A 12,611-nucleotide genomic window follows, 5' to 3' on the forward strand; every position below is an offset into this window, starting at 1 on the left:
TCTTTTTAACAAGGAGTCCTGCGTTCTCATTTTGCATTGGGCCTGGAAAATTATATAGTCAGTCCTGGTGACCCCCACTTCTCAGAAGAGGACGCAGAAGCACAGAGTGGTCATGATGCGACATGCCCATGATCAGAGAACTGGGGACCCCAGGGGTCTGATCCCAAGGCCCCCGCTCTCTGGAGTAGAAAGAGGCTGACCAGAGTCAGAAGACTCTGTGCCCAAGTCCTGTTGCCGGCACCCACCTGTGGCCACGGGGGAGTCCCTTCATCTCTCCCAGCCTTGATTTTTTTCATCTGTGAAATGGGATGATCCCACCTGTTCTCAGGGCTGCTGAGAGGAGAAGTGATGGGCCCGTGGGTGCTTTTACACATTCCCTAAAGGTCAAGGGATCAAAGAATCATCATTAGCTGACTCACAGCGCACTGGTGCTTCTGTTAATGCCTCCAGGTTATCCTGACACTGTCTTCGAGGGCCTTCTCCGGATTGATTAAGAAAGAGCTAATTAAAATAAGCTCCCCCTTCCCGAGGAGGTAGCTACGTAAAGTCATCAAATCGTAGCTGTTGCCCACCTGAAAGAGAAGACTTTTCCCTAACAGTTTCTCCCTCCAGCCGCGGATGGCCTTGCCCTCTGTGGTGATGGTGCAGCTGGGAGAGACTCCCCATCAGTGTCATCTGCTTATGGCTCTCTGCAATTAGATCCTCTCCAAAAAGTATCACTGGAAATAATCAGAGCTCCTGTGTCAGTGGGAAGAAGCCCTATAGGGGAAAGCTGCCCCAAGGCACGCTCAAAACAGATTCTGGCACCTCAGCAAAGAGGCTGATGGCGCCTAGGAGGGGCTCCAGAAAGCAGCTAATAGGCCTTTAGATTTGGAGAGATTCTAAAGAAGCCTGTGTGACAGGAAAGACACCCATGAGAACACCCTACCTTTGCAGAGCGTGCTAAACCTACAGAGAGTGTGGACAACACTTAGTTCTGCCGATGCCCCAGACCTAGGATGTTGTTAGTACCGTGTTTCCCCAAAAATAAGACCTAGCCGGACAATCAGCTCTAATGCGTCTTTTGGAGCAAAAATTAATATAAGACCCGGTATTATATTATGTTACATTATATCATACTATTTTGAACCTGGTAGTATATTATATTATATTATATTATATTATATTATATTATATTATATTATATTATATTATATTATATTATACTATACTATACTATACTATACTATACTATACTATATTATATTATATTATATTATATTATATTATACTCAGTCTTATAGTAAAATAAGACCGGGTCTTATTTTAATTTTTGCTCCAAAAGATGTGTTAGAGCTGATTGTCTGGCTAGGTCTTATTTTCCAGGAAACGCGGTATGACCCCATTTTACTTGTGAAGAAACTGAGGCTCAGCTAGCCTGACAGCACCTACAGCTAAGGCCATGTGGTTCTCAACCCTGCTGCTCACTGGACTCTGTGGCAAGCTTTAAAACTATGCCGATGCCTGAGTTCCACCCAAGATTAACTGAATTAGAATCCCCGGAAGTGGGGCCTGGCAATCCATGTTTGTGGAAATTCCTCAGGAGATTGTCACATGTGTGGCTGGAGGTGCAATCTAGTTTTCTCTGCCATCAGGTGGCGTGGAATATTCCTACTTATTCCTCAGGGATGCCCCAAAGCAGGGGTATCAGAGTGTGGGGAAGGGCAGCCAGCCTTTCTCTGGTCAGATTGCATGGCAAATGGGGATTATAGAAGCATCTGGAATAGACAGCAAGCTCTGCTCTTCTTGAGCATCTCCATGCTGAGATTGGAGAGGAGCCACACACCTCTGTGGGTGGCCCAGCCTGGGTTTTGATTTTGCCCCCGCCCTCCGCCCCCCTTCTCTGCCTCCTCCTCTGCTTGCCTACCATCACCCAGTGCCCAGTTCCCATCACCCCAGACAAGCAATCACAACTCTTGGTTTCCGTTTTCCTCCTTGCCGAGAACATTGTAGGTACATACAAGTCAATACAAATCTCTCTTCCTTCCCTTCCTGTCCCACACCAATGGTGGCATACTCTCTAGGCTGCTCATGTCTCGTTTTTTGTATGTAAGCTTTATCTGGGACATCATTCCATATCACTTCCTTATTTTTCATAGCTGCATGCCCTCAGCACAGATATTTAAAACTCACCCTGAAAACCAAAACCTTCTCTCCCCAGGGCAAGTCAGGTATCTCCCGCTCTGATGCACCCTGTCCAAAATGTCCCTGTGGGCCCAGAGGCTGTGGGGCCGCGGCCTAGTTCTAACTCTGAGTGACTTCTCTACCCCGTGCCCTGATATGATGAGGCAAATACCTTGGCTCAAACCGCCTCCCTAGACGTGGGGAGGCCAAATCAGACCAGAGCACTGAAGCCCTTGCCCAGTGGGCATTTCAGGTGAATGTGAGAACCATCTCTCTATAATGGTGAGTCACCACCTTGCTTGGTTTAACAATCTACCTTGAGTGCAGTCGTCTCTTCCTTCAGCTGCTGCAGGTTTATTTGCTTCCTCTTCTGAAGAGGTGAGGTAAGGTGTTGTTCTTGGAGGAAGAAGCTGAGAGTGTGCAGTAAGACTGGCCTTGAAGTGCTGGTGCCTGAAAATGGGTGCTGTGGTGGGTGGGGTGGGGTTGGGTGGGGTCAGTGGTCTGTGGACCCAGCAGCAAACCTGTGTCTGCCTGGGGACCTGCAGGCAGCTGCCGCTCAGAGACATAAGCCCTCAGACTCCGACGACCTGGACTTCTCCTGGCTAATTGCTGGGAGCTCTCGGGTGAGTCATTTAATCTCTGGGAGACTCAGGTACCGCAGGGATAAAATTGGGACAAAAGCAAGTAACTACAGACTTGCAGTAAGGATTAAATGAGATAACAGAGGGGGAAGCATTTCATAAACGGTGAAACAGTATACAAAGTATTGATTTATTATTAACCTCTCTGCATCAAGTTAAGGCATTGCATCATTTCCCTTGTAGTCCTGAAGTAGCAATTAGCAGCCCTGTCGCTGAACCTCTGTGAATCTCCATTTTCCCTCCTTGGGAGCTCAGGAGCACACAGGCCTCGTGCAAAGGAAGGGATTAGTACTGACACCCAATCCTTCCTGCAGGGCCAGCACCAGCCAGCAGATTCGCACCACCTGCCCTTCCCCATGAGGAGGGAGCTCAGCCCAGCTTCCCTGCCAGTCTCTGATCTGCCCGCACCTCCAGGACTGATAGATCTTGGCAAAGCTGCCCCCAAAGATTCCTGCTAACACTTGTCTGTTCCTGCCTTTTGTGAAGCATGGCGCCCACAGGACTCCGGGAAGAATCTTAAAGCCCGGAGCTCCCCAGCTGCTCCAGAGGGACTCTGTGTGGCTCACCCACAGTCTCTCTCAGCTCTCTCAGTCTCTCTCAGCTCTGGGAGCTGCTCCCACCCCAGCGATGCCCTCAGGAGCCTTGGCCCCAGCTGGTTGAGACCATTCCAGAGTGGGACCCAACCTTGCCACCCCACCACCTCCCATGTCTGGCTGCCCTGGCAAGATTCTAGAATGTCTGTGCCCCAGATTCAAGTAGAAGAAGTGGTGGTGGGGGAAGAAGGGCCGGCAGGAACAGCCCCACTTCCCGATGACCACCTCCGGAGCCTGAAGGCTCTCACTGAAAAACTGAGGCTGGAGACCCGCAGGCCCTCCTACCTGGAATGGCAGGCCAGGCTAGAGGAGCAGGCATGGCCCTTCCCGAGGCCGGCTGCTGCGCAGGGGGAGTGTGAGGAGGGGCAGCCCTCCCTCTCCACCAAACAGCCCAGGCCGCATCCTCCACCTAAGGAAAACGCCAACCAGGATGTTGTGACCCGGTCCACCGGCAAGCTGGAAGGCTTTGAGAATATTGATGAAGCTATAGCCTGGCTCAGGAAGGAACTGGTAAGTGGCTGCCCGTCCCAGGGTCCCCAGAAAAGATGCCATCGTGTGTGTGTGTGTGTGTGTGTGTGTGTGTGTGTGTGTGTGTGTATCTCCCTGTCTCCATCTCCCTCTGTCGGTCTGTCTTTCTGCCTCCACCTCTGTCTCTCTGTCTCTCTGTCTCTCCTCCCCATCTGTACCTCTCCCAGTTGCACATCTGTCATCTTCTGATTAAATCAAGGGTAGACCTTATTAGTACATGGTTACATGAGATTCATGTGTCAATAAGCCCCTGATCACAGGAGGTGATGGAGGAAGCAAGTGTTGCCCCTGAGAACCTGAGCCCATGGAGGTGCCCTCCACCTTCCCCAGTGCCACTCCTGGCATCAGAGTCTTATAATCTTGTTCTTGGGCTTCTCACGGGACTTCTGGAGTGTGACTGCCCCTCCTTCTCTCTGAAACTCTCTCACCCTGCCATTCACCCAAGCTGCTGGCCGGCTCCTGTGACCACCTGGTCAGCAAGCGTGAGTGTCTACTCACCCACAGTGCTGTGCTGCCCAGTGGGGTGAGCTCAGGGCAGAGCCATTGGGGCACAGAGCTATGGGGAGACTGCTGTAAGTGGCCCAGGCTCAGCTCAGCAGTACTCTACTGATACTGAGCCGTGTGCAGGAGCTACACAGAGGCCAGCATGGCTGATTAGGCCTATGGTGGAGGCTCTGGCCTGGGCCTCAGAGGCTGAGTAGGAATCTGCTCAGAAATCAGGCCTGGGAGAGTGTCTGGGTGAAATGAGTGTAAGCAATGGGTAGGGGTGTGGAAGCTGGGGCCAGCAGCTGGACCTTATTTCTGCCCATGGGCACAGCAGGCTCTCAGCAGAGCCAGGTATGATGCTAACCTTCCCCATCACCTGCGGCCCAGGTCACATGTGTGCTATCAGGCCACTCTGGCCACAGGTGAGCCAGCAATTAAGAGCTAACTGCCCGCCAGAGCCGCTAGTATCTCCTGGGTCAACAGGATAGGCCTGCTTGGTTTGTTCTGCATAATCCTAAAAAATACACCCCTACTGGGGCCTGGAATTCCCCGTAAGTTGAAGTAAATAACTGGAGTGGGGCAGGTAGGGGTGAGGAAATCGGGCATCTGATTAATTGTAAATATTTTTTTGGTTTTAATCTTTGAGACTGCTTCTTAAAATGTTCCATTCTACTATGTCTGTCTTTAGTAACTGGAGTGTTAGTTGGTTTGCCTAAAAGACGGGATACCTGTGGGTTCTCGCTATGTCACCAGACGCTCCATCGCTACTGGGTGTTCACGGGGGTGAAGAGAGATGGACTCTCCGTGGCCGGGATGGACCCTGGAAGGTGCTGTTTAAATTCCTGTAGCTGAACTACTTTCATTTGTTTTCAGAAAGAAGAACAAAAAATATTTCCATTAACCAAGGATTCAGTTTGTTGGTTTAGGGTTCATTTGAGGTTTTATTGCTTTGGGAAGCAGATGCTTTTGCTTTCTAAGTTAGCATTCTCCATGGGCCCCACTTTGGGGTGGAGATCAGAGAAGGAATTCCCTGTGTGTAAACCAGTAGGGAGTCCTCTGGAGCTCTCCTCATCCTGTAGATGAGAGCGGTGCCTCTCAACCCAGGGTGCATATTAGAATTGTCGGGAAGCCTTGAAACCTCCCAAATCCTAGGCCATATCCCAGACCGATCAAACGAACATTTGGGTTAGGGGTACCGAGGTGTCAGCAGTTTGTAAAGCTCCCAGGTAAAGCCAAGGTCAACAACCATTGCAACAGACCTACAGGCCATGCTCATTTTCCTTGCCCAGCCACTGCAAGCCTAGCAGCACGAAGTGCCCTGGTCAGAGGATGCTGGCTGAGAGGAGGAAGGTGGGCCAGTTCAAGGACAACCATAGGTAATATGTAGAGTAATAATACTCTGTAAGTGGAGAGAGGAGCATTCATTGTCAGGACTAACTTGGCTGCTAAAAGCTGTCTTAAATAAATACAGGGAATATCAGCATTATTACTAATACTTTATATTTGCGTGATGTTTTCCACCCTCCTGCCATGTGTCTGTGCTACCAGGGTTGAGTAATAATAGTGATAATAATACCACTGAGATTTGTCACTAATTGAGTGTTTACTGTATGCGAGGTACATCACATACATTACTTACCTCTTCCGACTGTCACATCACCTTCCTGTTACCCCCATTTTACAGAGGAGGGAACCAAGGCTCCGAGAGTAAGTGAGAGAGTAGAAATTTGAACAGTGGCCCATCTGGTTGCACCATACTGCATAGTATCTTCCAAAGATATTTGACTTTGTGGTGTGATTCCTAAAAATATAAATTCACAAAGATGTAAGGAGTCAACAGAATGCATGGGGGCGGAGGGAGAAACAAGATTGAATGACAGAGTCCCAGCCCTCACTCCATTATCTCTTTGATTCCTACAATGGACCTGTGTCATTGCAGTTATTGTCTCTATTTTACAGGCGAGTAAACTGAGGCTCATTGAAATCAGATGACCTTCCTAGAATTAAATGACTAATAAGTGGCAGTGCCAGAGCTTGAACTCAGCCTTCACAATTGAGAGCAGAGACCTTGGGTAGAGGCGAGAGATAAGGCTGGAGAGGTGGCCCTCTGGCAGCCGGGGCTGGTCAGGCATGCCTACTCCAGCTGTGTGGCAGAGTATCTCTTAGAGCGGTGACTGGTGACTCGACTCGAAAACTCTAATGCGCATACAGATCACTCCGGTCTCTTGTGAAAATATAAATTCTGTTCCTAAAGGTCTAGGATAAGGTCCATGGTCTTGAGTTTCCAACAAGCTCAAAGGTAATGCTAGATTGCTGGTCTACCCACTATACTTTGAGAATCAGGACTGAAGGGCAGGTATGAAAGACAAGGGCCAGAGGACCAAGAAGGGACCTTAGAGAAAGCCCCAGGGATCCCCAAGCCTGCACCCCGAGCCCTGTCCCTGCCATAACTGCCCTTTTGGCTTGGGCCTCAGCCAGTGAATGGGCCTCCGGGAACCGCCCTCAGCATTCCACACTGAGGGTCCAAGAACTGAACTCGTTCAGAAGAGGGTATGTCTGAGGTCAAAAGCAGCCCAAACCCAGACTGGCAGTCTGGTCAGCTCAAACGTGCAATTCCACACAGTTAGGAGATTAAACAGTAACACGGCAACTTAAAATCCTTTGATTGGATTAAAAACAGATTTCCACATTTGAATAACAAACCCATTCTCCTGATTTTAAGTCTCAGTCAAGACATTAAACTTCAAGTTATTTGTTTTTCTAATTCATCATCTGTGAACACATTCAAGGTGTCATTAAAAGTCAATCTATTTTTTTTTTTAACCCAATGAAAGCAGTCTCAAGTAACCTGTTTCATTTTAAGCCCAGCATCAAGTTTTCTCTACACCTGGGCAAGCCCTCTATGCCAATTTGTCAGGCTCATGTGCAAATTCGTCTTTTCTCATGACTTGACCAAGGAAGCATTCAAAATCGGACTAGTTGTGTGGCCGTTTTCCCTATGCAAAGCCAAACACTCAATTTGATTGAAGTTTTGGCTCACTTGTGGGTTTGTGCCCCGTGGAGGGCAGGCCCTGAATGTTTCTCTGACCATCACTGTGAGGTGGCCCCAGCAGCAGTTACTGCAATCAGTGAGGCTTTGTTGTCAATGTTGATCCTTTTAGACCAGGGGTGTCCAAACTTTTTTCAACGTTTTTCACCAAGGGCCGTATGCGATAAAATACACAAACAGCCGGGCCACTCACTCAAGGTGAAGTACATATCGCCTCACCTGGCTTATTTAAGTAAACCAAATATATTTTTGGAATTTGCTGCGGGCCAATTAAAAATGGATTGCGGGCCACAGTTTGGACACCCCTGTTTTAGAGGCAATGTTGGGTCTGGAAGGATCAGCTAGTTCCCCCTCTCCTGCCCCCCCCCCAAGTCTCCTCCAGCTTAAAGGCAAAGAATGACTGTCTGTATCTTGACTTATTTCCAAGGCAGTGAGTAAAGGGTCCCAAAAGCTCCCTCAGGGGTCCACTCTCCCTCTTACCTTCCACTGCAGGGAAAATGACAGCCCCCAGAGACCTGCAAGTAGAATAAGTTTTCTTTCAGGTTCATGTATTGAGGGACACAAAAAAGGTGGGGCTCTTCAAATCCTGTTGGCATTAGTCCTCCAGCTAGGAAGGCCTGACCTTTGACTTCCTGAGTATTCAGAAAACATGCTGTCATCTGGCTATTCGGGCAGGGCTGCTGCCTCTGCACTCAGTGGCTTTGGGTCTCCTGGCTTCTCCATGCTGATGCCCAGCCTTGTTGCTTGTGGGAGATGGAGACCGGAGACCAACTCAGAACCCGGTGAGGTGGCCATTGTGCAACTCTGCTTGCTCTGGGCTGCTCACTTTGCCAAAAGGTGGCAGCCTCCAGCTTCCTACCTTCAGGCCACCCTCCGTAGGTGGCCAAGTGGCCTGAGGTGGGGTTGGGGGCAACGCTTAAGGAAGGGGTGAGCTAGAGAGGGCACAACCCTGAAGCTGAGGGACTCAGCCCTCTGACTGAGTCTGGAATTCAGAACATATCACAAAGGCCTCTGACTGTGTTTGGGCCCAGAGCTGGCAGCACTAGGGGAAAAAGGAATGTTCTCTTCTGTCTTCGCCCTTTAATCCTGCTGAAATGTTTCCCTTGCCAACCTGAAAGGTAAACGGGAGAAATCTTCTACTTGGCCTGTATGATACCAAAACTAAAAACAAAACAAAAAACATTCCAGCTTCCTAAGGGGTTGTCTTGGTGGTGAGAATCCCTGGGCGTCAACAGATATTTTTCTTTGAGCTTCACACAGGTGTTGGATCCCCACAGACAGAGCCCCTGAAAGGTGTTTATGGTTTTTAGAGAAAGGGAGAAGAAGCCTGACAAGTTTTCATCATTCTGGGGCCTGCTGTGGCAGGAAGGGGTGGACCTGGACTCAACTGGCCCCTCCTGGTGGCAGCTTGAGTTCATCCTTTCCTGGTTAACCCTCTCCCGTCTATGCTGCCCGCTTGGCAAGCATGAGTAGAGTGTACAGGCATCCCTCTGAGGCCAATCTTACCCATTTCTGCTGAATGATATGCCAAGTGACAATTCAGATCCACCAAGCATCTTGTGATGGGGATGGAGGTGAGAAATGTGAGGATGGCAGCCATGTTAATACCTCCCATCTGGGGAGTATTTTACATACTGTATCCTGTGTGAGGTGTGGAAGTATTTGCTCTTCCCATTTTACAGATGAGAAGACTGAGGCTCAGAAAGATCATGAACCTAAGGGTCAGAGCGGTTAAGTGACTCACCCAAGGTCAAAGGCAAGGATGTGGCTAAACTAAGACTTAGACCCTCATCTCCTGGCTCTGGATCCAGATCTCTTTCCTTTGTATGAAGTACAGGTATTCACATCAAATGTTCAAATCACTGGGGCCATGAGTTGTCAAAAAGCCTGCATTTAAAACTATTAATTTCAGAACAGGACACATGTAAAGGATTATAGAATTATTAGCTATGATTCATAACAGTCCTTTAGCAATGTCAGGGCAGCTGTGCCTGTTCTATGATAAGGATAATAACTTGCTCAGAGCCGCCCAGGGAGTTGCTAGCCAAGCTGGTTTGATTCACAAGAGAGGCTTTTTTTGTTTTGTTTTTTCCCTTTCTTCTGCCCCCCCCCCTTCATGCTGTTGTTTCTCAGTCTAGTTGTGTAGGACACAGCTCCCTGGCCACTCACGCTGGCCACCGGCCACTCCCGGCAGCTTGCAGAAGCCCACACCATCCTCCAGCTGCTTACAGCAGCCCAGCTCCAGAGAGAGCTATTGTTCACAATCTTAGTTGTGGAGGGCGCAGCTTACTGGCCCATGTGGGAATCAAACCAGTGACCTCAGTGTTAGAAGCACGGCACTTTAACCACCTGAGCCACTGGGCCAGCCCTCACAAGAGAGTTTTTAGTTCAGGTGTCTCTTAGCCGCAGGCAGAGTCTTCTCAGTCTGGCTTGAGGCTTTCAGCCTGTCCACACCAGCAACCTGCAGGAGGAAAATTCTGTTCTATGAATCTGGCCCTTTAGTGGTTACTGAAGAATGTATACACAAAGTTGTCAGCAAAGGAAATAGGATGAAACAGCAATCATCTTTACTTTCTGGGAGCTAATATGATTCTTTGGACTTTTCTGTAGTTTATGAAATTTCTAAAATAGGAATATAGTATATATAATTAGGGAGAAAAAGAGATAAAAATAAAAGACGAGAGAGAGAAAAGAACGAAACTCCTCTGTCTTGCCAGTGTGATTGGTACACACTCCCTACCTTGTAGTCTTCAGATTAAATAAAAAGCATTGAACCTCCTAGATAAGAAAAATGAGGCCCGTGCGCCCCAGAAATTCCCCATGGAGCATTAGCGCTGATGAGGTGGGGGCTGTTGACCAATGAGATGCAGCGGACCGCGAATCAGGAGGTCTCGCCTCCTTTCCTTTTCTTGGCTGCCTTGCCGTGCAGAAGAGAAGGGAAAGGGAAGGAGAAGAGGCCTGATGGCCGTACCCAGCCAGAATAACAGCACAAGGTGGTCCTGGGCTGTACCAGACAGCCCGGGGTACGTTGATCCAATCCTCTGTCTATTCACTACAACTCGTGTTCACTGAGTGCCTCGGCTTAGGCGCTGGTGCAGGTGGGGGCCCAGGTGAAGGGACAGGGTTCCTGTCTTTATGGGGTTTCCCCGCCTGTGGAGGAGAAAGACATGTAAACACAGTGACACGGTGTGACAAGAGCAGTACTAGAGGTACAATAAATATGGTTCCAAAATGCTTGGGGGAGCTGAGGTCCGTGATGAGTGGCCACCGTGTGCCCGTACAGCAGACAGTGAAATTAGCCAAAGGGAAATATACAAATCCTTAACTTCCTCAGCAACCAGATTCACATCTTTAGGCATGATGGACATTACAGTTATAATAACTACACAACATGCTAGTGTGTTGTGACTATTGGATGAGGCACCAGGACGTTTGTTAAGAATACAGATCCCTCGTGGCCCTTCATAAAAATTCAGATTCCATACATCAGGGGTGATGTCAGGAACTTGACAAGTGCCTGTGCGTGATTCTCATGCAACTGGCCTGTTAGCTGGTCATAGGCAGAGTGGGCAAAGCATACCATTTCTAACTGGATTGGACTTCCAGTCAAATTCTGTCACATCCTCGTTGTGTGACTTTAGGAAAACCAATTCATGTAGCCCTGGGTTTGTCATTGTAAAATAGGGATAACAATACCTACCTGGCAGGGTGTTGTGAAGGATGGATGAAGAAGGCAGGAGCGGAAGGGCAGTGAGTGACTGCTGAGTTCCTGGAACAGTCAGGTGCCAGGTTTTGCACATTTATTTATAGGTCATTTTCCTTTCATGGTCATTTAATTCTCACAGCACTCTTTTAAGGTAGGCACTATTATTATTCCCATTGTATGGAAGAGGAAACTGAGGTAAAGTGTGAGGTGTGATCACAAAATACAGTGAATGTTTAAATAAATAAAATTTATTTCAGTAGAAGAAACACTGCCATTAATGCTCTCTCAAAACACTCCCCCTTGCTTCAAACACACTTATCGCATTGTTCTCGCCACTCTCTGAAGCAGTTCTGGAAGTCCTCTTTCCTGAGTGTCTATACTTCATCTTCCATCATGACAATGCTCTGTGTCACACATGGCTTCTGGTACAGCAATTTCTGTCAAATAAAAACATTACAGTGTGTCCTCATCCACCTTATTCACCGGATCTGGCACCAGGTGACTTCTGGTTCTTCCCCAAAGTCAAAATGACCATGAAAGGAAAATGTTTTAAATCGATTCGAGGCATTGAGGCAGCCACGACAGCGCAACTTAAAGACACTCACTAAAGAGGACTTTCAGAACTGCTTCAGAAAGTGGCAAGAACAATGAGATAAGTGTGTTTGAAGCCAAGGGGAGTATTTTGAGGGGAAAATGTGTCTTTCACTGTAATAATTTTTTTTTATTTAAACATTCACCATATTTTGTGACCGTACCTCATAACTTGCCCAAGACCAACCAGCAGAGCAGAGACTGAAACCCAGATCTGCTGACCTCTGAACCCCTGCTCTGTACAGTTGCTAAACAGACAATTGCTCCTGTGATCTAATGAGCATGAGTGCATTTTGTGTTTCATGAAGTTTTATGCTCATTCAACACATTCTATGAACTCCTGGGATTTTGGGCTGCTACTCTCCAAAGTTTACTCTATTTTGCCCTCCTTCCTAGAAGTCCCTTCTGTCTCCTTTGTTCTCATACAAAGGCCAGGTCTGGTGGCAGATAGATTCAGAAGGGTTTGTTCAAGACCAAGCCATGCCCCTGGGCTAGACAATTCCTTTCCGAGGTCTGTATTATTTTGCAAGCTTCTGGACCTACCCCCTGCCCCCAGGCTACTGCCAGGGGCCGGAAAAACTGGGCACTGCCCAGCAGGTGTTAGTTGAGTCCCTGGATGCAAGCCTGAACCAGACACAACCCAGTGAGCAGACAAAAGCCAAGGGAAAGTTACAGAGAGGTTCACTCAAGGCGGCTAAGCGTCAGCAGCGTGGAGACAGTTTCCAAGTCTGTACCCAGGGCCTGGCACTCAGGAGACACACCTCTCTACCACCGGGGCCAGGCTATAACGTGAAGTCTGCTCAGGAGCCAGGGGAGAAGGTGGGTCCCAGGTGGGTCAAGAAGCTTCTTTCTCC

General features: G+C 48.5%; 1 protein-coding gene across 2 annotated transcripts in view; it reads left to right on the top strand.

Moving 5' to 3' along the window:
- The window catches only part of FAM167A (family with sequence similarity 167 member A), a 42,557-nt gene that overhangs the window by 16,363 nt on the left and 13,583 nt on the right, over positions 1–12,611 (top strand). Inside the window, exons 1-2 of one of the 2 annotated variants that reach the window (XM_074338342.1) lie at positions 2,649–2,786; positions 3,119–3,907. In XM_074338342.1, coding sequence (XP_074194443.1) covers positions 3,539–3,907 — 369 coding nt within the window. In that variant the 5' untranslated portion in view covers positions 2,649–2,786; positions 3,119–3,538. Of the gene's footprint in view, positions 1–2,648; positions 2,787–3,118; positions 3,908–12,611 lie in introns of those variants that run through there. The other variant, XM_019733174.2, reaches the window with a different exon arrangement.

The sequence above is a fragment of the Rhinolophus sinicus genome, linkage group LG07, assembly GCF_036562045.2.
Source record: "Rhinolophus sinicus isolate RSC01 linkage group LG07, ASM3656204v1, whole genome shotgun sequence".
Classification (NCBI taxonomy): domain Eukaryota; kingdom Metazoa; phylum Chordata; class Mammalia; order Chiroptera; family Rhinolophidae; genus Rhinolophus; species Rhinolophus sinicus.